Source organism: Phodopus roborovskii, unplaced genomic scaffold (genome assembly GCF_943737965.1).
Source record: "Phodopus roborovskii unplaced genomic scaffold, PHOROB, whole genome shotgun sequence".
Lineage (NCBI taxonomy): Eukaryota > Metazoa > Chordata > Mammalia > Rodentia > Cricetidae > Phodopus > Phodopus roborovskii.
Genome location: NW_026125197.1, coordinates 94,230 through 119,918, shown reverse-complemented (window position 1 = coordinate 119,918; position 25,689 = coordinate 94,230). Strand labels below are relative to the sequence as shown.

General features: G+C 39.8%; 1 protein-coding gene across 1 annotated transcript in view; it reads left to right on the top strand.

The window, feature by feature from the left end:
• Positions 1 to 782: 782 nt before the first annotated feature.
• Positions 783 to 25,689, top strand: part of LOC127226804 (E3 ubiquitin-protein ligase CBL-B-like) — a gene marked incomplete at its 3' end in the record, with an annotated part of 112,645 nt that continues 87,738 nt past the window's right edge. Inside the window, 4 exon segments of the mRNA XM_051190936.1 lie at positions 783 to 912; positions 2,170 to 2,289; positions 2,292 to 2,354; positions 15,298 to 15,544. Of these exon segments, the coding sequence (XP_051046893.1) occupies positions 2,184 to 2,289; positions 2,292 to 2,354; positions 15,298 to 15,544 (416 nt within the window).

The window sequence follows — 25,689 nt, the reverse complement described above, 5'->3', positions numbered from 1 at the left end:
ATCCCCATTGTATGGGACTTTTACTGCCCTGGCAAGATTCCAGAGACTATTTAGCCATAGTTGTCAATTATTTTGCTTTCTCTTCAGCCTGGTGTTTGATCTGGAATCCCTCTGGAACTAAGAGTAAAAGGGAAACATTTCAGAAATTTAGGAAGTTTTAGGGTTGGCAATCGAGTTTTACTCTTCGCCTACACTGTGTGGGGTTACCCTTGGTCTTAGAAGCTAGGGGACGGTTGCTCTTTATTTGAGAGTCAACAAGAAACCCGGTCTTGGACCTATTTGGCTGCTGTCCTGAGTAGCCGAGTTTGGCAGCCCTAGGGAGATGAATTTCTTAAGCCTGGGACCCGCCCAGAGCTGAGAAGCACCACTCTGGCAGCGGGTACTCTGTTGCTATGAAACAAAGACTAGGAAGGTGAATGAGGCAGGAAGTCCCGCCTTTAGCCCCCAGTTGGCTTAGACTCCCGCTCGGGGCGCTCACGCCCACCTGCGCACCCCCTCATTGGTGAGCTCCCCGGGAGGCTTGCCGCTTCTCTCCAGGTCCTTTCCTTGTTCCACTTTTTGGTTCAAGGCTGCCCTAGGCCCATTTCCCCACGAGTTCTTCTCCAAGTGGGATGCGGGCGAGCGGGCCTTCCTCTGGGGCCATTGTGTACCGTAGAGGACGTGGACTTGGGGGTAGCGCGGGAGGCGAGTCTCGTCCCACCCATTGGCTCCGCCCGCTGTCTGGCAGCGACCAGGCTCTCAGGATTGGCCCCGGCCGCCTGAGGCCCCGCCCTAGCCCCGCCCCGCGCCCTGGTCTCCGGGGATGGCTCAGGGGTGGGGTGGCCAGTGAGTGGTCTCCTCCTCCGGCGGGCGCTGCGGCGGCCTCCCGAGAGTGGCGCGGGACGGCCGGGCGGGCGTGGAGCTGTCTGCACGGTAATTGCCGCGTCCCCGTGTCCCGGTGTCCTGAGATCTCGGTGGCTTCTTCTCCGGAGCGCTCTCTCTTAGGGCGATTCCACAGAGTCCCCGCCCGAGCCACCCCGGCCAGGGCAGCGCGCGCGCGAGTGTGTAGTGGGACCCGCGGTCACGCGTGGCTTAGGAGGGCCGGGGGTGACCTGAGGAGAGGAGGGAGCCGGGCTCCCGAGCTTGGGCGCTGCTTGCTGGCCCGGGAGCTCTGGAAGCTGGGCGCGGGCCATCAGGGAGAGGGGACAGCCCTGGCTTCCAGCTGCTGTCGCCACTGCGGGCCTGAGCCAAGTGGGGATTTAAAGAGCAGTCCCCGCCTGGCCGGAGGCCCGGGAGGCAGCGGACTGAGACTGGTCGCAGCTGGTGGGAGGTGCGTGCGACTGGAGCGGGATCGGGCTGGCTGTGGGACTCCGGGGGCAGCTCTGGGGCTAGGGATACTTTATCCCCGCTGCATTCCTGGTCCCTTTCCCAGATCCTCGAGTGGCGGACGAGAGGGGCCCGGGCCGGGAAGGGACACGGGCGTCCCGAAACAAAGCTTTGGATCTTCCTATCCCGGGTAGGCAGACTTGGGGCCACCCCGAGAAGTGAACTCCTCTGTGCGTGCCCGCCCTTGCCGGGTTCTCACCGCTTTTTAAGAAAGGGTTGTTTGTTGGTTCGTTTATTTGGCTCTAGGGAAAAACTACTCACCGCAACGCTTTAAAGAACTACTTGTGTGTCCGTGGCTGCTGGTTTTGCCGTGGGGAAATCCAAGTCCTCCGCCTTTGTTGACAACAGACATGCCCCTTCTGCTTGTGCGGAGCACTTTGCATTTATGTAATAACTTGGCGAAATCTAACAGCGTGAAGGAGGCTTCTAGTGAAGCTCCTAACATGAATTCAGGGGGTTGCAGCCCTGGTTATTTTGAATCTAGATTACAGCAGAAGGGGGAGGCCTTCTGTTAAAAGTTGTTTTGTTGGTGGTGGCTAGCTGTAGCTGTGTGGAATGCTAGGAGGAGATGCATCCTTAACTTCTACTTTTGTGAAAGCAAGCCCTAGCGTTACAGTTCCTAACTTGGAGAACGCTGTTACACCGGGTTACTAAAAAGTTGAATATGGGACCGTCCGTTTTGTCTCATGGTGGCAGAGAATATTATTAGTGGGTATGAGTGAACCTCTTGGGTTCAATTTCCTGTTGGGAAAATACTTTTATATCCAGCTAACTTTTCTTTTTAAAAATCTACCTTACTAAAAGGACTAGGATTCCAGATGGCAAATTCTATGAATGGCAGAAATCCTGGTGGTCGAGGAGGAAACCCCCGCAAAGGTCGAATTTTGGGGATTATTGATGCTATTCAGGATGCAGTTGGACCCCCAAGCAAGCTGCAGCTGATCGCAGGACTGTGGAGAAGACTTGGAAGCTCATGGACAAAGTGGTGAGTTCACTGCGTGCACATGGCTATCTTTACTCTGAGGCAGTTACTTCACATCCCTTTATACATATGGTTAAGAACCGTCATTGTGGCAGGTCTCTTTGGATTTGTGTTGGCCATTTTTCTCCAACTCTGTGTTTGGAAGAGTTAGATTCAAAGCAAAGACTTCTTCTTCTTTTAACGTTTTGTCTTGCTTCTCAAGGTCCAGAGTTCCTGGATATTATTACTCAGATATCCAGAGTTTTTACCATTGGTTACTTTGGGTGGGCGTATGGCTAAAAGCAGTAAGTGAACAAAAGTCTCAGAGGGAGCACATTAGGACAGCCACATGTGTGATGTTGAAGCATCCACTGGGGAAAGAACCAGTGCTTTGCGGAGGAAGAAGTGTTTAGGAGTTTCCATTTTTCTGTGTCAACTCATCATCATTAAAAAAAGGCTTTTTTCTCTCTCTCTTTACTGTTCATGGCATCATCACTCTGATTTCTTGCATCTACTATTCCATTTTGAAGCAGGGAATCTTTTTGGGGTGTGCATTGTTTATTGTGAAAGGAAAATGTGTGTGGAGGTTGTGTGCGGCTGAGAGTGTCAGAGACATCTGTGGTTTCTGCTTGTTGCTTTTAGATGAACTCTAGTTTCATAAGATGAAACCAAACTGGATGTTGGTTCTCAGAAATGTCCAGTTGAAATGGCAGTGTGGGCACCTCACAGGGCCCTTACTGTAAAGCTAGCTGTCTAAGGAGGCTTGCAAGACAAATGTGATAGCTTACGTCTTTGTACAAATTCATACTTTATGAATTTGAAGCAGTTCGACTATGTTGCATTTTAGACAGTTAAAATATGCTCCCTATTAAGTAAGGATGAGCCAAAGCTTGTTTGAAATCATAGGGTGGCATTTACCTTTGCTTTGGTTTGCTGCTAAAGACAAAATTGGCTAAAAACAAAACAAAACAAAACAAAAAACCCCATGGAATAGTAGAAACAATCCTGGGAGGTGACACTATTAGCTTTATTTTCATGTATCCTTATGGAGGCTCTGGATAAGGCAACTAAAGCATGGGCCTGTCATTGGATGGCCACTGGTATCAAATGGAACACCAGAATCTTTTTAACCAGGTGGATAGCCTTAGTTTGGGACTTCCCTGTGACCTATTTAAGCCTCTGCCAATTTTTTTCAAATTGTTATATTAAAGTGCTCCAGACAGAATGATGTCATGATGTCAGAACATTGCAACTTTCTGCTTGGGGTCAGGCTTTGGTTTTAGCCTTGGACACTTAAGAATGAAAAATATGCAGCTGGAAAAACTACATGTATTTGGCAAGCACAATGTGAGCCATCTCCACTTTTCTATAGAGTACGCATTTGAAGGTCATCCTTATTGCTTGAGTCATTAGTTAGTGGTAGGAGAAGAAATTCATGGTTTGTTCCAGTTCTGTCTGTTACATAAGTAGGCAACAAACGGATCAGATTTCACTGAAGAGATAGTCCTTGTTCACATCAGTCCTCGAAATGGTCTGTATTTATATATTTGTAATTGAGGGCTAGGATGTAAAATCAAAAAGATTTATTAAGGAAGTGGTGAGCCATAGTTATTGTCATGTCAGTGAGATAGTAAAAAAAAAAAAAGTGGTATTCATAATTTTGTTCTATGACTGGTTGTTTATCTACACAGTAACTGCTTCTAATTACTTCACCATGAATTATAGTCAATGGATGGTTATTTGACAGTTAAACACCTACCAGTGTTTATTTTATTAATCCTTTTGTGAGTTTAAACTTAGCTTGGACAGTTGAGTATGACACACAGGGAACTTTCTTACCCTAAGCCTCTACTTAGTGGGATGTGGGTGCCCATGTTGGCAAAAGTGCGGTAATCTGACTTTCCCTATTCATCTTAATTATTTCTCAAAGATGACAATGTGAATGCATTTGTGGGCTTTGGAGAAAACACACATCCTTTGTCATAATAGTTTGGTGTGTTAATTTCTACTCTTGTCACACAGTAAAAGAAAGGCACTGAAAATTACTAATCCTAATTGGCAAAATGGTATTGAAGGTTGTAGTATAGAAAGAAGTCTCCAACATGGGTTGGTCTTCTCAAGTTTTGACAGTGATGAAAGAAATGGCTCATAATATCAACATTATCTGACTATTTTTCAGGGACTTTATTACTAGTACAAAAATATTATCATTTGAGATATCACTCAGCTTTAGAAAGGTAGCTACAGTAGTATGAGTTTACTTTGTGACCAGCAGAACAGATTCTTTCATGTCTAGTAGCTTGTTAAGCAAAAGTCAGGTGTAAGTATGTTTTCTTTGCAAAGCCTCTTCCCTTGGGGAGGTCTTCAAAATGCTATTTGCAGGTAACTACTAAGCAACATAACTCATTTTAGAGGAGACAGTGAATTAGATTTGGGCTGGACAGTACATAACACGTAAGTTTCATAATTCCTTTCTCTCTAGAACTTAAGATACTCACTAAGAATTCAATTGCAACTAATTGTTCTATTTTCCCAGGGCAGGCTTTCTTTCCAAGGTCACCAAGAATAAGAGAAAGCAATTGCTCCTTGTGTTCTTTGTAAGATGTGTAATGTTTTGTAATCAGTAACACAGAGTTCACATAGTGCATGCACTGAGAAAATGACCAACGGTTGATCCCAAGGCATCCCATTTTCACAGTTTTCTGGTCTTAGCTTTTCCTGTGAGTCTAAGAGACTGACCCTAAACCACCTGATTAGTGGTGTCTCATTGATAAAACTGACAGAACTATTCTTGAGTACACACATAGGTTTAAATACATACAATCAAATATGGAATTTGTTCCAAAATTGTTACAGGCATGGCTTCCTAAACACTTGTTGAGGTTCTATTGTGTGTTAGTAAGTGGTTACTACTGGGGGACACTAGGTAAGACATAACTCTATCCTTAGTCTATAAATCAGGAGGGCAGTATTAAGCTGGACATATGAGTCGGTAATGCCATGGGGTATGAAAAGGACTGGAGTATAGACTCAAAAGAGAGTGGAGGCAGAATAGAGGATACCTACTTCATTCTGGACACTCGTTTTCTGGTTTCTGGATTCTAGCTTTTAGGAAGAGCATTATTGTGCTCCTGTTGGAAATGCTGAAGTGAGGGTAAGGAAATGGTTGCTAATCTGTGTGGTTGGAGTCATAATTTATTAATGTGAGGTTCCTGAGTGTGGTTTGCACGGAGTCTGAGCCAGGTGATGGAAAACAGAAGAAACCATTTTCCTTCTAATAGATGCTAAATGCCCTGAGTGTACATGGATGCTCAGGAAATTAGAAAATAATTAATTGATGCTAAAGAGCAAAGCAAGCTGAGTACCTGCCTATGCCTTTGCCTCTCCATTTATTTGAATTTACATTGGCACGTAAGTGTTAAAAGCACTTAAAAAGTGATGCTGCCAAGTAGCATGTTCCTGCCTTTTACCCATGTCACATCACTTAGACTTGAAATAATTCATTCTCTCTGTGTGTAATTTCACCAGAATGAACTTTGAAGTTTGTCAATCATTGATGCATAGGTTATACATCTAAGTATGTTTTAACGTAATAGTTCTATAGTGTTACTTTTTAAAAATTTAAATTCCTGATACATCTGAAAAAGATTCTACAAGCTTTAACATACAGTTCCCCTTCCCGAGTGGTACTGGGTGTTTTTGCCTTATTTTTTTAATTTACTTTTTTCTTTTGGACAAGAGTACATTAAGTTGCCTAAATTTTGAATTTTACTCTTATAGCCCAGACAGGCTTTGAAATTATGGGCCTCCTGCCTCAGCCTTCAGAGTATCTGGGATCACACTACTTCTGGTCTGTATTTTAGGCCAGAATGTTTTGGATGCAAATTCTGTCTGTTGGTTTCCCAAGACCCCAATAAATAATATTGATTTGTATTATGCGTGTGTTTCATTTTTTTTTTCTTAAAGTCAGTCATTAGCAGAACCCTGGGCCCTATTAAATCTTGATTGGGTATAATAACACACAACCTGTTGGGACAGTTTTGCTTATCACTGAATTGGATTTTGAATTTGTGCTGACATAATTGGCATGATTCTAAAGTTTACTACTAGTGACACCTAGGAAAAACTTTATTTGCCAAAGTGAAAGTTTTCAAGGGAATCTGCCAAGAGTTAACTTGTCATATCCCTGTGATAGAAAACAGGCATATAATGGAAGCTTTGATTGTTTTTTTTTAACTCTTAAAAATATTTTAACACTTAGATTTTCCTTTCTTTCAAACGTTGTTTTATGTTTTGTCAGTTTCCTTACTGATTCCCCCCACCCCCAAATCCTAGGTATGGTCAGATACCATCAATTGCATCACACAATATATTAAATAAGTGCTATAATATCGTGTAAGTACTGTATCTAGTATGTGATGGAGGTGACTGCTTCTTGCTGGGGGCAGGAAGTTGATGAAGGCTACTTGTCCAAGTGTTCTAGAAGATAGTTTGAACTTGGGGGGGTGGTGGAAGGTATTTTTTTATGGGAAGGAATAAAGGCAGATTGTTGAGTAAGAGAGAGTAGAGCAGAAAAGGATGGTAGAAACCTCAAATATCGTCAAAGAATTTGGATTCAGTTTATTTCCTTGGCGTATAATTGCTGAACACTTCTGATAGGGGAGATAAAAACCAAGGCTAGTCTTCCATATATTACTCTACTAACTCTGAAGGTTGGGGTAATGCTAAAGAACAGTGGGGAAAGGGAGAATTAAAACAACGTGGTGAGAAATAATAAAGAACTTAGCTAGAGAATTGCTGGGGCGGGGGGGGTTAGCAAGCATGCTGCAGTAGTGGAAGGCATTTGGAAGAAAAGCTGTTGTTCTCTGAGAACTTTGAGGGTTGGAGAATGAAAGAGAAGGTGCAGTGAAAGTGAGTCTTGAGGTTTTCAGCCTAGTTGACTCTGAAGGCAGTGGAGCCCCAAATGAGATGGGGCACAGGAAGGGAAAGGCCAAGCTTGAGGGTTGCTGTGTCTGTTTTGTGTTTTGAGTATGCTCTATGAGAGAGGAATTGATTTTGCAGTCAGAAAACTGGGTATGTAGTTCAGGGAGAATTTGAAACCAGGATGTGTATTTGGTAGATGTGTTCAAAGACATAGCTTCTTAAGCTGTAGCACCACAGAGGAATTCTGATGCAGAGCCTTAGAGTCAGAGACAAAGGCAGAAAACCAGTTATTGGGAGTATGAGGGGGTGTTTATTTAGAGAGAAGAGAAACTTGTCATAGGGTAAGAATGGAAAGGTAGAAAAAGAACAGTTGTGTATTGATTCTGGTCACAAACAGAGAAGAGGCTTTCAGGTTCTTATGAAGCTAAATTTAAGTAGAGAAACTAAACAGAGTAAAAACTTAGGAAGTCATTGGGTTTCCTGATCAGAGCCTATTGTTGATTTTGGCACATTAATTTCACTTGTGATGGAGCCAGATTAGACTATGTATGGAGATTATTTAGTGGGTCTACAACTGTAGCAACAGGAAAAAGAAAAAGAAAGTTGTGATAGCTTGAGGATTTAGTAAGGGTTGAAATTAATTTTGTGTGTCTGTCTGTCTTTCTGTCTGTCCGTGCATGAGCAAGGCAGAAATAGAACAAGATATAATGTGTATAAGAAGAAGGAGTAACTGAAGGCATTCTAGATTTAGTATGGAAGGGGAAAGCTGTGTAGATGGAACTAGAAGTGCTGACCTTGGCAGATAGGTATAATTTCCATGTAGGCAAGAGCGAAGTGAGGCACATACAGGGACGTCTTGAATGTGTACATTTCCTGTTAGGTTGGCAAGTAGTTTAAGATATTTGCAATGTTTAAGCCGTATCTTAAAGTTGTATATTATAGGTCAGTCTTCTAGCAATGAAGTAGGTAAATAACATGAATATAAATGGAAGCCTATTTCTTTCCTTCACATTAGAGAGTATCTTAAATATATCCCGTTTTGATGATAGTGCTGCCATGACACTTTTATCTGTTCTGTCCCAGCATATTTAAGGCTTATTTTTGAGTATATTTGTAGGGTGACTTTTTTAAAAAAAATATTATTATTAAGGAAAGAAACCTTAGGTAATAGTGGACCAACATGTGTAGCTTAGTGTCTTAGGGTTTCTATTGCTGTGAAGAGATACCATGACTATGGTAACTCATAAAGGAAAGCATTTAATTGGGGCTATCTTAGAGTTTCATGGGTTCAGTCCATTATCTTTATGGCAGCATGCAGGCAGACATGATGTTGGAGAAGGGGCTGAGAGTTCTGCAAGCAGCAGAAGCAACTGTGTTCCACATTGGGCATAGCTTGACCATATGGGACCTCAAAGCTTCACTCCACAGGGACACACTTCCGCTAACAAGCCCACATCTCCCAGTAGTGCCCCCTCCCTTTGGGCCAAGCATTCAAACACATAAATCTATGGGAGGCATACCTATTCAAAGTGCCACACTTAGCACGTTAAGATTAAAGCAATTGTTAAACTCAATCCAAGTATTGCATACCCACAATTAAAGTAGTTCTTAGTATTTTATCTGTTCAAAGATAGGTGAATTTATCGCCTGATTTCTTTTCTTGAGAGTCTCTAGCTTTGAAAAAAATTACAAGAGTCTATGTAAGGTGACAAAAATAATGGCCTGTCTTTAGTCTTATTCCTGTAGGAAACACTCCAGACTCTTTAAGGATTTCATGTAGCATGAAAGGTTTTTGCCAGCTGAAAGAACTCTTGAAAAGAAAGGAAAAGATTATGTCATGGTTTTGATCAGAGTAGCCAGAGCCACTATCTTATTATGCTTTTATAAATGTCTCCACGGACTTTGCCTTGTTGTGATAGAATATAAAGTATAGAGAGGAGAAGAAGAACTAAAAAGAAATGAGAGATGGATTAATAATGGGCGTTAGGCACTGGGCATTGGGCATTGTGCTGAGTACTTCACTTTTTTTTTTTTTTTAATTCAAAAATTATGAAAACCACTGAGACTTCAGTGAAGCACACTGCCCCAGAATGACCTTTCCCTGACAGGAGGTAAATCAAGCTTGTGTTTACTATTTATATTTGGTACTACCAAACAGGTTTATTCAGTGTGGATGTTTGATATGTATTTTTTTTTTCCTGAGAAGCCTTAACTCTTCTTTCTTGTTTTCTTCTTTCTATCTTGTTGGTGAAATGTTATAGACACAGTTTTCATGTTACTAGGAAACACAGTCTCCCAGCAAAGTCCCTGATCCTCTGACCCTTACACTCATTCTGCCTTCTCTCCTGCAACGATCCCTAAGTCTTAGGTGTGCAAGTGTTTTGTGACTATATCCATTGGAAGTTGACAGGTGACAAACTGTCAGCCCCCAAAAGATACATATGTGTATCATTGTATGGACTCAACATATTATATTTAGGAATATGTATGTATAAACAAATACATGCTTACGTACAGTGTAACAACTGGTGAAGAAAGATGCTATGAATTTGGAGAATGGAGATGGGTATATGGGAGGGTTTGCAGGGAGGAAAGGGAAGTGAGAAATGTAATTAAAATATCATAAATACAATGAGAGACAGAGAGAGGGAAGGAGGGAGGGAGGAAAGAGAGAGAGAGAAAGAGAGAGAGAGAGAGAGCATTATTGGGGTTTAGTTTAACTTAGTGGTAGTAGAATGTTAGGTAAGCTTGAATGCCACCCCTGGGTCCAGTCTTCAGCACCACACATGTAAACACAGCATACATACTTGGTTTGGAGATTAAGTGATTTGGTTCAGTATTATTGGGTGTTCCATGAGTTGAAGTATGCTTTGAATTGAAACTTACAGTATAGACACAGTTGCTTTCCATTTCCATTTGTTCTTGTAAAACTTCTTTCCTAGGTTTTAGAGCTGGTTTCAACATAATTTGCAAGCTATGCTAGCTAATCTAAAACCTCTTTATTGCTTTTTGGCTGTGAATTTTCATTAAGACACAGCCAAAAAACTTTAAATGTCAGAACATTCCAAGAATAATTAATAGCTTGCAAGTTTTTTTTTATAGCAGTAATAAATTCTGGTTTTATATTTGTGCCCTTGCTTTGATATAGTTGAAAATGTCTAATGGTATGATAAAATATGTGTGTTTATTAAAACATATAAAGTATGTATATTCTGAACAATGAATTTATGTATTTCAGCCAACATGGACTATATGAACACAGATTCCCCTTCAACATCTTAAGTAGGATTAAATGCAAGCATCAGTTTTGTGCTGCTGTAGAGTGTCTGATCCTTTCCTCTTGCTACTGAGAAGTAGCCCTTAGCAGGTTGCATTTCCATGTTTTAAGACTGCAATGTCATAACGAGAAAGTTGCTTTTAGTGATTTTCAAGTTTTTTAAAGACTCCTTTTTAAAAGTCCAAAAACCCTTGGGTCAGTGCCTCTAATGGCATTTTCAGCCTAATTCTAAACCAGATTTTTCTTTCTTTTCTGGCTCAAAAGAAGAGCGACCTTGTTAACCAGTTCTTTTAGTTATTAGTCAGTGCCCTAAAATGTCCTTCATTGCATAGCATAACTTGGGTTTGTTTGTTTGTTTGTTTATTTATTTATTGTGAAAGCTCGTTTGTATAGCCACCGACTTTCCTTGTAGGTACAGCCTAGGTATTTCTAGAAAGCTTTTAACCTTGTGGTAAACTTCATATCCCCATTCTCCCCCTTAATACACTGTTTTTTTTAGCAAAGCTATTTTTCTTTCCCCTGGCTTTGTAGTTCCCTGTTCATAGCAAGCTCTTAATAAATATTTATCGACTGGAATTGAATTTGAGCTGCTGAGAAGTCACAGTCTTGGGGTAGGGTTATTCATTTTGGGCAGGAGCGGTCCTAAGTCAACTGAGTTTAGTAGTCCAGCTGATGAACTGCTCAGCTCCAGCAGGTCTACCTTCTCCCGTGCAAACATTGAAGACAGGGTGGCCTTCCGACCCCTGATGCAACACAGATCCCAGCCCCTTTCAGGTCTTCTGTACTGTGTATGCAACAGCCTTCCTGTGTTCCCTCCCTTTTGCACAACTGCATGAATCCCTGTCTTTATCCAGGCGTCTCTTAAGCCTTTCCATAATGATTCACCTGGAATATTCCTTTCTGCAAATTTAGGCATGCTTTTCTTGATGCTCTTGGGAATATGCCTTAGCTGCTGTTTTTCTCTTCTAGAGCTTTGTTCATACATCGTCACACCACAGTTCTGAATTCTTTAACTCTTTTTTACACCACCAGCTTTTCCCTCTAGAAAAACTCCAGAAGGACATGTCTGTGACTTAATTCTTTTGTCTTCCCCTCTGGCCCAAACAGTGCCTGGCATGTATACTTACTTTCTTTGAATAACAAATGGTCCTTGAAGTTCATGTCAATTTACAAATGGAATAAAATAAAAGTGGAAACGAGTGTAGAAGGATATCATTAATTATATGCCTAATTCTAATTCAGTTGTGATATAGTTTGGAAGATGCAGGGGCCCGAGGTTCACAAGATGCAAGCTCTTTGTGTTGAATTGATGGTTTTTAAATTGTCCCTTAATCTTTGTAGTTCTTAGCTTTTTAAATCTAGTAATGAATGGATTGGATGAGATTTTTACTAAGATCCCTTCCAGCAAGTATCACATTGCTCCTAAGTTAATTATATAGAACAAGGTCTCGTTTGCCAGACTCCTTAAGGCAGGAAGTATGTTCTACTCACCCTTAATTTCCTGGCATATAGCTCAGTACCTGGTTTATGGAAGTTATTCAGAGGGTTTTGTCCTTTAATCAAGCAGTGTGTTTTCCACATGAAGTTACAGTTAAAAAAAAAAAAAGTGAGAAAAATGTCATGTAAAGAATAGTGAATTAGATATCCACAAAATGGAAAAGAATCTACTAAAAAGCAATTAATTGGAATGTCTAAAAAATATGTGGTATTTTTCATCAAGTAGTTAACAACCAAAGCAATGGAACAAATGAATTTGAAGCTGCCCTGTCCTCTCTTTACAAGTTAATAATTTATCAATCTGTGACGTTTTACAAGGACATGCTGCTTATATTCAGTTGTGTCTATTGTAAGAGCTTGAAATTCATGTGTGCTCATGGTAGCTTTCGAGAATTGAAAAATGGGAGCTGATAAAATGTGGCTCAGTGGGTAAAGATGCTTGTAGTTAAGCAGATAACCTAAATTCTATCTCTGCACCCACAAGGTGAGAGCAAAGTACTGGTTCTATCAAGTTGTTCTCTGACTTCCGCACACAAGCCATTGCACGCACGCGCAAGCACATCATTGCACATTCATACTGTGAGTGTGTGTGTTGTGTATAGTAAAAAATCAACAAATAATTAAAAAGCTGTGTCCTGGTGTAAATCATTGACATATGACCCATGGTCCTGGCAGTGAACTTCCTCTTTGTTATCTGGCAAGTTCTGTCAGCCCTTTTACTCTACAAAGGCTTGATATTATTTAATAAGGGAGATTTCATCTGTCCCTTGCCAAGAAATCTCTTGAGGATTAAGGTAGTGTTCTTATATTTAAATTAAGCCCTTACCCCTGGGTTGTTAATTGTATACCTATAGAACTCAATTATCTCAATTATGAAAATTAAGCAAATTATATAGTCAAACTATTTACACAAAGTGTGGTGTGTATGTGTGTATGTGTATACAATGATGTTTTTTTTCAGTCAATTAAACCTGTTTATTTATTAGTTGTATACTATGTGCTAAAATCTTCTGTCTTCGGAAGTGTACACAGTAGGAGAAAATATTAAGTGTATTACTGTGAAAATTGGTGTTTTTAAAGATTGATGCTTGACAGTTTAAGTCAGAGTTTTCATATATATATATATATTTGAGCTGGGTGTGGTGGGACACACCTTTAATCCCAGCATTCCAGAGGTAGAGACAGGAGGATCTCTGTGAGTTCAAGGCCAGCCTGGTCTACAAATCAAGGTCCAGGACAGCCAGGGCTGTTACATAGAGAAACCCTGTCTCAGAAACAAGCAAGCAAGCAAGCAAGCAAACAAACAAACAAATCCATGTGTGTGTGTGTGTGTGTATGTGTGTGTGTGTGTGTGTGTGTGTGTTCAGAAACAGGTATATGTTTTGTGAAACCTGAAACCATTATTATTTGGAGGGTCCCTACTATATAAGCTTAATTAGGAAGGTGAATTTTCTTTAGAGTAAAAGAAACAAACGAACAAACGAATTGGAAAATTTAAGGCTCCCAAGACTGGAGGTGTTGATGAACATGTCTCCCATGCCACGTCTTGCTCTTAGTCTCTCCTGTTACCCACATGCTCTTCCTAGCCTGGCTTCCAAGAGGCCATTTGGAGAGATTATTAGAGTGCATTTCCCTGCCCCCATGGCAGGATGGTCAGTTCTATGATACTCGTGTGTTCCAGAAGTCATACTTAAAAAAAAAAAAAATGCTCTGTTCATGAAAATTATGTATCTTTAAGGTTTATGGCACAATGTTTTGGTGTACCTGTGAAGGGAAAGAGGCACTCCAGTGACTCTAGTGGAATGAGGGACCGTGTCCGCTTTGTTTCGCAGTGAACATTTACTGTAGCAAGGTGATACTGCAGCTGTGGGCCCTGCACTTTCTGTTAGATCTCTAGACTTGGTCATCTTCCTGCCCTGCTCTGTGTGCCCTTTGACCTACTTTCCCCACGTTTTCTTCTCCTCGTTCTTTATAGCTATTCTTCAACTTGTTTCTACTTATTTCACTTCTTCAGTTTTAGATTCTGTACATAAATGAGATCACACAGTATTTTTCTCGGTCTGGTTTATTTCAGACTGCCAACCATAATTTTACTATTTATGGAAGTGACTGTATGCCTTGCATATAAACCCTCTAAGCCCATACTAAATGTCTCTCCAACTCAGCTTCCTATCAGACAGGTTCTAGACATGTCCTTTGGCCACTCCACTGCCACCCAAATGTGAGGTTCAGTTTGATGAGAAGGAAGATGACAGGATTGTTAATTTATTGCTTTTAAAATACCTTGTTCCAAAATCTTTACACAAACCAAAACCTTGCACAAAACCTAGAAGAACATGTATCTGAGGGACTCCGGGCAGGCCTTGTGCTACAGTGACTTAACAGATCCTCCTGCGGGTGGGCATGTCACGAGTGCTGCTCTCACACCTTAGTAAAGCATTATGCAATTAATTCCCAGGGATCTTCTTAAAATGCACAAATTAGTGTGTCCCCCAATACACTAGTCATAGGAACAGACTGAAGAGGCTTTTTTTTTTTTAAATGGCTAAGTCCTATTAACATGTGGAAACAAATGCAATGTAGATTTGAATGGCCACTTCTTTTTTTTTTTTTTTTTTTTTTTTTTTTTTTTTTTTTTTTTTTTCTGGTAGAAAGTGTTTTCAGTTCTGCAGGCAGCACTTACTCTTGAATGCTCCAGTGACTGGGCGGCACCTGGTGCAATGACTGAATGATATACGTCACATGTTTGTAGGCCTGGTAGAAACTGAGGGGGAAAGACTTGTTTAGACCTGACACCTGTTTAACTGCTGAGTAGCTCTGTTGTTAATGTTAAAAATTCTCCTTGGGGTTCAGAAACAATGAATCAAAATATTAATTAAAAAATTTTGATAGCCATGAATTTAATTGAGAAATAAAATCCATCGGTTGCCAGCTTTCACTAAAAAGGAGAATATTGGCTGTATAATGGCGATCACTGAGCAGGATACTGGAGTTGTGTTAAATTCTATCATTGCGACATTGTAGAAAAGAAAATCAAGGTGTCCAGAGTTGAAATGAGGATGAGATAAAGGAAAGCTGTGTGGCATAAGAGAATAGGATTTGGTTATTGTTAGAGAAAGGTATTTGTTGCTGCTTTGTAAACTGATTCAGTAATTCAGAGCACAGATTACACTGTGTAAACGAAAGGGACATGGCTCTATCCACTTATCATTTTTCTATGAGGGAAAATACTACAGTTCCCATAAAATATTTTCTTTCTTTGTTTTTAGGTAAGACTGTGCCAAAAACCCCAAACTCCAGTTGAAAAATAGCCCACCATATATACTTGACATTTTACCTGATACATATCAGCACTTACGACTTATATTGAGTAAATATGATGACAACCAGAAGCTTGTTCAACTGAGCGAGAACGAGTATTTTAAAATCTACATTGACAGTCTAATGAAGAAGTCAAAGCGAGCTATCCGGCTCTTTAAGGAAGGCAAGGAGAGAATGTATGAAGAACAGTCGCAGGACAGGTAAGCACACTTGACATATCTGCTGTTCATTATTTCCTGTTGTTTATGTTGCTTTTTATCTGAGAGTGAGCAGAAATGCAATGCCCATGTTTGGGGGACTATGTCATTTCCTTGTGTATTTACTTTTCACATTATATAAGTTTAGGTGGAAAGCAGCACCTGAGTCAATGTTCTTGCTTTTCTATAGACCACTGTTGATAGAGTAGTTTAGTTTCACAGGAAGACCACTCACATTAGTTCATCCTCCTTCCTCCTAGGCAAGTAGTCTTATCTAGTTTGTGTCTTTTGTATGGATTTTCTTTAAGACATAGGAACAAGCCTCTCTTCTACCCAGATAGGCCACTGACAGAACAAGGCAACAATTCCACCTAAGTCCAACTTGGTCAACCAGTGTGATTACTGGGGTTATGTGTAGAAGCTGAGTGATAGCAACCATGAGAGCATTAATGTGAAGTCCCACCCTAGCGTGGGTGATTGATCTGAAGCTATTTTATTATCACCCTATCTTCAATTAACCTTCCTCTTCCTATAAGCCCCCTCCTTGACTCCCCTGTGCCAAGAACCATGGGTCTAGAAGGCAGGAGAGGGTGGCAGGTGGACTATCAGGTGAGCAGCCACGAGCCTGATAAGTCATCTACTTCATTGTATGAGAAAATGTCAAAAAGCTCTATTTCTATGAATGTAGCTATCACGATATGCTTTTTTCTATTTTGTTGCCATCACTGTGGCATCAAGGTTTTCTGTAGATCATCTTAGCATATCTACTGTGTGACAGATTTGGTCACGCTCAGCCTTGAGACTGGAGCTTCAACCATAATACTGTCTTTGCATTAGTGTGGACACAGCATTGTCAACAGATCAGTATTGATCACTTTGTATTTGGGGCTACTGTTATCTACCCATACTTTAAAAAACAAAACAAAAAAAACCAAACCTCTCTTATGTATCCCAGGATGGCATTGGTGTTTTGCCTGCCTGTCTGTGTGAAGTTGTGGGACAGCCTGGAACTATAGTTATAGGTAGTTGTGAGCTACTATATGGGGTGCTGGGAATTAAACCTGGGTCCTCTAGAAAAGCAGTCAGTGCTCTTAAGTGCAGAGCTTCTCCCATGCCCACAGACTCAGACTTTCTATGCAGTCATGCCTTGCCTTGAACTCTTGATCCCCCTGCCTCCACTTTCTGATGCTACCAGGACATATCACTCTGACTTTTCCAGTCCTTGTGAGCTCTGCTGGATGAGTTCAGACACACAAAACGTAGTGTAGAAGAGAGAGGATGAGTTGGGGCAGTAGCCAAAGTAATCATTATGCCAGCCTACATTCTTAGGTAGACTTTATATTAATTAGTTCTCCAAGTTTCTAGAAATGATGGTTTTTTTGATGGGAGTTTGACAGATGGTTGACAGGCCCAGTTAAGGGGTGGGGAGAAATAACAGGTTGTCCTTTCTTTACCAGAAATTTTCCTATCTATATAGTAGTCATAGGATCATAAGGTTTTATTGACTGTTTAGAATGTCTCGTCTCCACTTGTGTCACATTCTTTGGACCAGTTAAGTCCTCCAATTGCATTTCTGGTGTTCAAGCTGCTGATTTTGAGAGAGGAGTCTCTCCTCTGTAACCTTCCAATCTGCCAATAGCTAAGTATTTACGTAAAACGGGACACTGGGCACTGGGTACCTATAGCCAGTGCCTTTTTTTGTTTGTTCTTTTTGAGACAAGGTTTCTCTATATAATAGTTCTGGCTGTCCTGAAATTCACTCTGTAGACCAGGCTGGCCTCAAACTCACAGAGATCCACCTACCTATGTCTTCCCAGTGCTGGGATTAAATGTTTATCACCACTGTCCAGTGTAGCCAGGATGCTTTATGTATGGGCGCATTGATGTTTGTTGTCTGGCTCTTTAGTTTTCCCATTTCAAGATCACTTAAGCTAGATAAGGGAATGTATAGTCTGTCCCTTTTCTGAACTACCTTAAATTAACTCCAAATATTCACTGTTAGTAAAAGTATTTCCAGCTGGAACACAAGTATGCATTAAGAGACACAGTGTTAACATTGGTTAAATTCATTTACCTCTCTGAATTTGAGTTCCTTGAATTAGGAAAACCTCTAAGAAACATGTAATGTTTCTTTTACATTAGAAAACAGAACCTCATTTGATTTGAGATGATTTAGGGTTGCATACTAGGAAATGTAATTGTTTTGGTATGGAGGCTTTGGCATTGTTTGTGAAAGCTGACCAAACAAATACACACAGCATGTAAAACCACCAAATTCAACCTCAAAATTCTTGGCATGCTAGTTAAGTTACCTTTTAATATCAGGATGCCAACAAAGTGTGTGACTCGCAGGTAGCACTTTGAGTAGGAGTAGTGTTTTAGCTGGGTATAAGATTGATGTGGTAAACTTGTGTCCCACTTTTATGTCCTCTAATGAAACTTGAAATATTTTCTAATTCAACAGACATTTTATAATTACCACCACCATTGACTGTTTTGTATTTGCACCTTTTATTGCCAAAAAATTTTTCAGGACACATATAACAGTTTTTTAATTATGTGCTGATGGGAGATGTCATTCTGTATATGTTTCTCATACTGGTTAATGAATAAAGCACTGTTGGCCAATAGGAAAGCAAGATAGGTGGGACTAGGAGACAAGGAGGAAAGAGGAAGGAGGAGTCAAGATGGAGAGTCTGGAGAGAACAGAACTGCCATTCCTCTGCTTTCAGTAAGACCACATGGAAATACATAGAAATGGGTTAATACTTAAGACAGAGCTAGCCGATAAGAAACAAGTAACTGGCCAACAGCATAATATCAAATATAGAGTCTTTGTGCCTTATTTGGGGCTGGCGCGGCAGTGGGACAAGACCAGGCAGTGGGAGGAAAAACCTTACTCCTTACAATGTGCCATGTCCCAGATAATGATAGGTCACATAAGATTGTCTTGTGTAATCTGTGTAAACTACATTTGTACCTGTGGTTTAAGTATCCAAGTAAATTTAATTATTATGTCTTAATAGACAACTGTATGAGGAAATATATTAGTTTGTATGGTGGGATAGCATATTCCCTTGTTGGATTTTCTGTCATCTGTGGCCTCTTTCTTATGGTCTTTAGCCAACTGTTTTTAAAAGTACAAATTCTGTTCTAGATAATTGTCAAATGATGATTTATAATGTATCATTGGCATAGGTACCAAGGACTTAGACTTCTTTGATTTGTGTTTCTCTCAGAGTATATAATTGTGTGCACTTACTGCTGAGAGTCCATGGAGTCTAAATCCAAATTTATTTGAGATGCATTATTGCACGTTTTTAGTAGCTTTGGAGACCAGCTCTCAAGGCTACTCCCAGGGTTGGAAGAAAAACTCCACAGCAAAGCGAAACTGAACTTAGGGTTTTTTTTTTTAATCTAAGGGTTCCATAATAAATTTACACAAACATGCTATTCGAGTCATGTTCTTTATTCTTCTGGATTTCTAACTCCTTCTGAGTTCTAATTCTTTCTAGTTCTTTGTTTCAATTTTATGTTTCAATTCTTCCTTGTTTCTCTGTTCTCTTAGCTTAAATACTTTTTTTTTTTTTTTTTTTTTTTTTTAAACAGAATGCTTGAGGCAGTAAGAAAAAGAGTTACATCTCATTGGCCATACACATTCCTTGGGTAAATGATAAGGAACCAAGCCATTACCATGGCAACACATGGTTTCAATGTTCCAGGTGTAAGACTGTGACCAGAGGCCAGGGGCACAGTGCCTGGGTGAGACAAGCTACATAGAGATCTACACAGTCAGGTCTTATCAGCCATATTTGGGAAGCAAAGAATTGGCTTGGTTTTTTTAAGGTTGCTTTGAGTTAATAGCCTTGGTAGACCTCTGTAACTCTGACCTTGTGCATATCTATAAAGGTTTTAACTTATGATCCATATACAGAAACATTCAGTCTAGTTTGAATTTGCCCTAAGGTAAAAATGAGCTAATTGTGTAACTCACCTTAGACTGGGGAGACTTGTGTTAGTCTGAGTAAAGGGAACAAAGCAGGCTTTTAAGTGTCTTACAGTCCTCATGGGACAATAGATCTAGTTATGAAGCAAATCCTAATATATTTTCTACATATCAAAATTATATAGGTTAATGAGGATCCATCTTCCTAATCATCCAGAGATATATTGTGCCCATAAGATTGAGATGTAATCGTGAGATTACATGTACATGTCACATGAGATTACATACAATGCAGGTATTGGGGAGACATCATAGCTGCTTTTGCACATATGAAATTACAGAGAGGAGCAACAGTTTCTTGAGTCATTGATCCCACGGGGCCTTGCTCAGATGGGATTTTCCACCACAGAACCATTCCTCTGGTGGGTTGAGATCTGAACATCAGTTGTCACCTGCTGCAACTCCCATGGCCTCCAACAGCATATGAAGCTTTGTGGTATTTTGCTGTGTAGAACCTTATAGAAAGAAACTTCTGAGAATGTTCTTATGGAAGTTTGGCCTCTGACTGTGCTGTTCAGTAGAATGATCATTGATCATGTCAGACATGCTGGTTATTTTCTTATGGAAGTTTGTTGGCCTCTGTGCTGTTCAGTAGAATGATCATTGATTGTGTCAGACATGCTGGTTACTGGGAATCATAAGTCCTCTGAACTGTCTTTTCTTTGGTTCTGAAATGGCTCACTGAGAAGAGAAATATTATTTAGTAGATAATGAAGAACAATAGTAGAAATAGTCAACAACTTATCAAGCATTGCTTTATTGGATAAAGTTGTGTTGGATGAGTGTATGTGTCAAAATGTTTAATGTCCATGTATCTGATGTGTCAAGAATGTACTTCTTTTTGGTTTTATTTTAAAATTATATGTAAATAAAAACAGAAAACTTTGGGGCTCAGTTGTGAAATTGGAGCTGTCCCAGTTGGCTGCCAAAGAGCAAGTGGTTTGATTTGTTAAAGCAATTATTGCTAATGTGATATACATGCAGTGTAAAATGTATAGAACAAATAAATTAAAATTTGTTTTAATTGTATTTCTTGCTTACTACTATAGAAGGAGCTAGGTAGAAATTATAGCCAGGTAAATGTATTTGGTACCAAAACAGACATTTAAGGCACAGTGAAAACCTGTTGCCTTAAGAATTGGCAGAGTAATAGTTTCTGACAGAGGAGAGGCATGTGCAGGCTTGGAGGGCAGTGGGAGGCATGGGGCTTGACTAATAAAGTCACACTCCTTTGTGTTACTTTCCCCATGTGTTATTTACTTATGTATTAGAGAAAAAAATTGAACCTTGCCTTGGGTTAAGTTGATGTATCTTCAGCTGGGTGTTGAACTCATTCTGAGGGGGTGTTCCTGGGAAGAGTTATGCAGTGATATGTGACACACCGATTGCATGTGAGTGTGCAAGGTAGGCAACAGGGACATTTAGAGAAGTCTAGGATAGGATAGGAAAAGGAGACCCTATCTCGGGTTGGCATTTTGGAGGTAAATGTCACATAGACTTGAGGGTAACTTCTGCTTTTCTGTGATTTTTACTGGCAGTTTCTCTAGTTGACTGTTTTTATTGTAAATTTTATCTTTCACCAGTAAACATTAATCAGCTTCTGTGCAAAGCCTGGTATTGCACAGCTACATAGGATGGCCTATGAGCATGTTCTTACTAACTGCTTCAATGAGCTCTTCCCTCTCACATGCTTTGCTACTGAAACAAAACCCAAAGTTAACTGAGGTGAAGAAAAATTGCTCTTCATTTGAAAGTCGGTCTGTGGAGAAAATAAAAGCTTTAAAATGCACACAGAGACAATGTGGATGGTGCCTTATTAATATCATTTCAAAGGCCCTCATTCTTTGTACACCAGTCTTGTAGAAGACAAATCCACTCTTCGTGAAAATGGAGCAAGTGCTTGTATAGGAGGGACAGTATTATCACGTTGCACATAATAACACGTGTGCTTGTTAAGGTTTAATGGGAGTGTATTTCAGCACTGAGAATGTAATCCTTTCAGAGGCAGACACATCAGGCAGATTTTGGTTGTCCACCGAGGAGGCTCAGCAAAGGAAAAGGCTGCTATCTCCTATGTTAATGAGCAACCCTATCCTCATGGGCCTGTCCCCTTGCACCTGCTCTATACCTAGTGGTAGCTGAGGTAGCTAGCTATCCAGAAAATTTTGGAGCTGCTCTTTTGAAAAGACATAATTAAGTTAAAAGTTGAATTGAAAAAAAAAAAAAGCAGAAAAAAACAGCCCCTCCAACACCCCTAATAATAATACCAGTAATAAAGAGTATCCAACAAAATAATTATCACAAACAAACTTACATGTTTACTACTACTGGTGTCATCATTGTTTTAAAGAAAGAGTAATGTGATGTGTATTATATTTAAATGTTTGTCAGACATGGCAACCTATACCGATAATTCTAGTACTGCATTGGCTGAGGCAGAAAGATTGATTGTACTGGTATCAAATGCTTCCCATTCTGTTAAATATCTATTCTTTATCTGCATGAAAAGGAATGCTTGTATTTATTTAATCAAACTCTATTTTCTACCTCCTAATAGTAAAAATTATAGCCTTTTGAGTTCATGAGGAAAAGAGATATAAATTGCATACAAAATAATATGGTTTCTAAGTGAACAAAATAGTCTACAAATTTATTTTTGAACACCAATATTTAAATACATTTATTATTTAAATTTTGTGTATATTTTGCCTGTATCCTAGGCATTTTGTCTTTTAAAATGCAAAACTGGATAATTAAAGCATTCATCTTCTATGTGGAATATGTCTGCCTGCTAGGAAGTGGAGTTTTATTTTTTGAGAAACTTAAGCATATTTCAAGGGTTGATTAATTGTAAATGAGTGGAGTAAAGTTTTATTTGTTCCCAATAAGAATATTTCATGCATTTGAGAAGTTATGAATAGGCTTCTGTAGAGAAAGCTTAGGCCTTGAAAATGAAGGGAATCATTTCTTTAACACATCATTAACATAGGGGTCACCAGAAAGTTGTTTGGACTAATGCTTTTGGAATTAAACAAAGAGAGACTGTTAGGGTGGGCAGGAAAACCTGCAGACCCTCGACTGTTTCAGACTTTATGGCCCAGTGTGTTTAGCTAACTGTACCCTGTTTGTTTACTAGACACAAAGTACATTTTAGCTGATAGTTGATTTGTGCTCAAATATAAAGTGAAACTGTCCATTTTCCAGCAAGTTCTTCAGTGATATCCCTTTTTCTGAAAGTAAAGGAACAGGAAATTTTTCAGATGTTATTTAGAAAGAATTCCCTTTAAAGGATTTAATAAAATATTTGCATTTAATCCATGTATCTGTTGCTTATTTGGTTTATTTGATTTCACCACCAACCTATTATCATTCAGCTTTTAACTCCTGATTTTTTTTCTACATTTTTATTTGCAACTTATTTTCAAGTCAGATTATATTTTATACACATATATTTGGGTTTTTAAAATTGGGGCATTGACCCTGCAGATTCCAGTTTATAAACTGTTTATAAATTCCCTAGATAACCTTTACGCAATGAGACAGTAAACAAACACACAAGACTCCAGTGAACTTGGCTTTATGGTTGAATACCTTTTATGTTTTTCAGTCTTAAAGCAGCTTATTAAAATTGATGTTTTCCTATCTGGTGATGTTCAGATTTGATAATTAAAATCCAGAAGCACTTAGGAAAGAATGCTTGTTTTTAGTTTCATAATAACAACACTCCCACAAAGAAGGTTGATGAACGATGTCTTTCAAGTGGCATATTTGTTCTTAGAGGAAGCTCCTTTGGCAGTTTCTTACAAAGCTAATTTAAGTCTGTTTATAAAGCAGACAAGCCCACAGTGATAATACTATAGCCCCGAAGTGCTTGACTATCTACCCTAGAGGACTCTAGCTTTTCAGTAATTTAACAATGAAGTAGAGCTTCCAGGAATCCAAAGGGATTAACATTCTGCACTAATTGGGGAAGGTGTAGCTCAAATAAGTAGAACTCAGGGCTGTCTGCCGTACAGTAAAAAGTCCTTCAATTTTCTCAATCAATTTTCAAAAGTTTTCAGTCTCCCTAATAACATTGTTTGGGACTTGAGTTCTCATTTGTGTATACGTATATGGATACATTACTAGTTTATGGCTGTGCTCATTTCAACAAGGTACACAGAAGAGGTCATTACCAAAAGGACTCTTCATCAAAGACTAAAATAATAAGAACATTAGTTCATTCTGTTGGGCAGAACAGCGGAGGACCAGATGAAACTGAACAGTACCGAACTGTGTTGTCCAAAACACCTACCTGATCTCGATTCTCCTATAGTACTCACACAGCAGCCACACATGGGCAGTGCTGTTCATTTCTTCGAACTGCCAAACAAAATACAACCACCTGGATGGCTCAAGCAAGAGGATTTGTTTCTCTTGCAGTTCTGGAGGCTGACACTGAAAGCATAGCATCTGCAGGGCCTTGCTCTAGGTACCTCTACATGGAGGGCATGGCCTCTTGCATATTCTGGTAGCTCTGGTCTTCCTGAGCATCTGAAAGCAGTACTCCAGTCCCAGCTTCCATCATCTATCTTCCCATGGTGTCTCCTCCCTCTTTCTTCCTCTCTCTCCCTCCCTCTCCCCCTCCACACCCCTTATTCTCTATCTAAACCTCTTTCTCAGAAGGTCACCAGTCAATATGTATTTGAGAGCTGCCCCAATAACCCAGCTTAAATTTGCTACATCTGTAAAGACACTATTTCCAAGTACAGTTATAGAGCCTAGAATGCTACTTATCTCCTTAGAAGATACAGTTCAACTCTTTAATAGTCACCAGATATGCAAGTATAAATTTGTTCTACACGGGGGAAGAAACTTCAAACTCATTGGAGTGTCATCAACGTGTGAGAGACTTTGCTTAATAGGATATGCCAAACATAATGACTTGAAATTCTGTTTGGAAAGGCTCGTAAGGCCAGGTGAAGTAGTTTTTATAATCGGCTTATGTTGGAATGAATGCTGAATTGATTGATTACCATGCATGTGTTGAAAAAGGTGATGAAGTCAGTGCTGACCAATAATAAAGTTTCATATATTGACACATCTATTGTTGTTTTAATGTTTAAATGCCATCTTTACTGTTGAAAAGTTGAAGAAATATCAGCATATATAATTAAAAGTTATACTATTAATAGCTATGGCTGTTCTTGATTAAGACTCTCTTGTTTTTTATCTCCTGATAAATGCTAGAGAGCTAATTAAAATAAGTAACTATGACTTATATCATTAAATCTGTGTGCAAAGTTATTTGCTTTGCAAAAAAAAGGAACTAGGAAGCATTTTTCATGGAGATGGCAGGCACATCCATTTCCTGTCTTTAATACTAAAACACAAAGCATTGTGCTGTGCACAATTTCAAGTCTAGCAATAGGCACTTGGTTTAGAGGTGTTAAAGTAAAGGACTGTTCTAAAAGTGGCTTGAGTCAGGGTTGCACAAACTGTTGAGCCACATAGTAAATGTAATACCTTGTTTTTGGGAACCAGTCAGCTTTGCCTTTTTACTAGGAAGGAAATGCGTGTAAATTAATTGGTGTGACTATGGTCTGCCAAAACCTTATGTACAAAAAAAGTGCCAGGTTGAGTTTTGCCCGTGGGTTGTTAGAAGCTGTTAGAAGCTATTTTATCAACAGAGACTGAGTCTGTGTGTCACCCCAGTTAGGAGAATGAATGGCCACTAGTAAAATCCAAATGACAGTTGATTATGTAATTAGAAGTCTGTGCTGTCTGGCTCTGTAATTCCCTTCCTTGAAGGGTGAGGCTTGCCTTTCTCTTCCTTTCTGTTCCCCTCCTGGATGAAGAATTCTTGATATAACTGCACCTTCCCCCCCCACCCCCCCCGCCCCCGCTACAGACTAGAGTAAGGAGGAGGGCACCACAGGAGCAGTGCAAATATGAAAAGCATGTTCTAATACTGAAAAATGTAAATTTCAACCTCTGAGGTAGAGGAAGACAGAGAGCAGGGATTGAGAAGGTGTGGTGTTATCTGACAGTATCTGTCACAACAGATAAGCAGATATGTACACACAAGAGGTCTATTTCCGGGTGAAGCTTTAAGGCTTCAGTCTGTAAAAATGTGTTGCCGAGGACTCCACAGTTTTCGTTT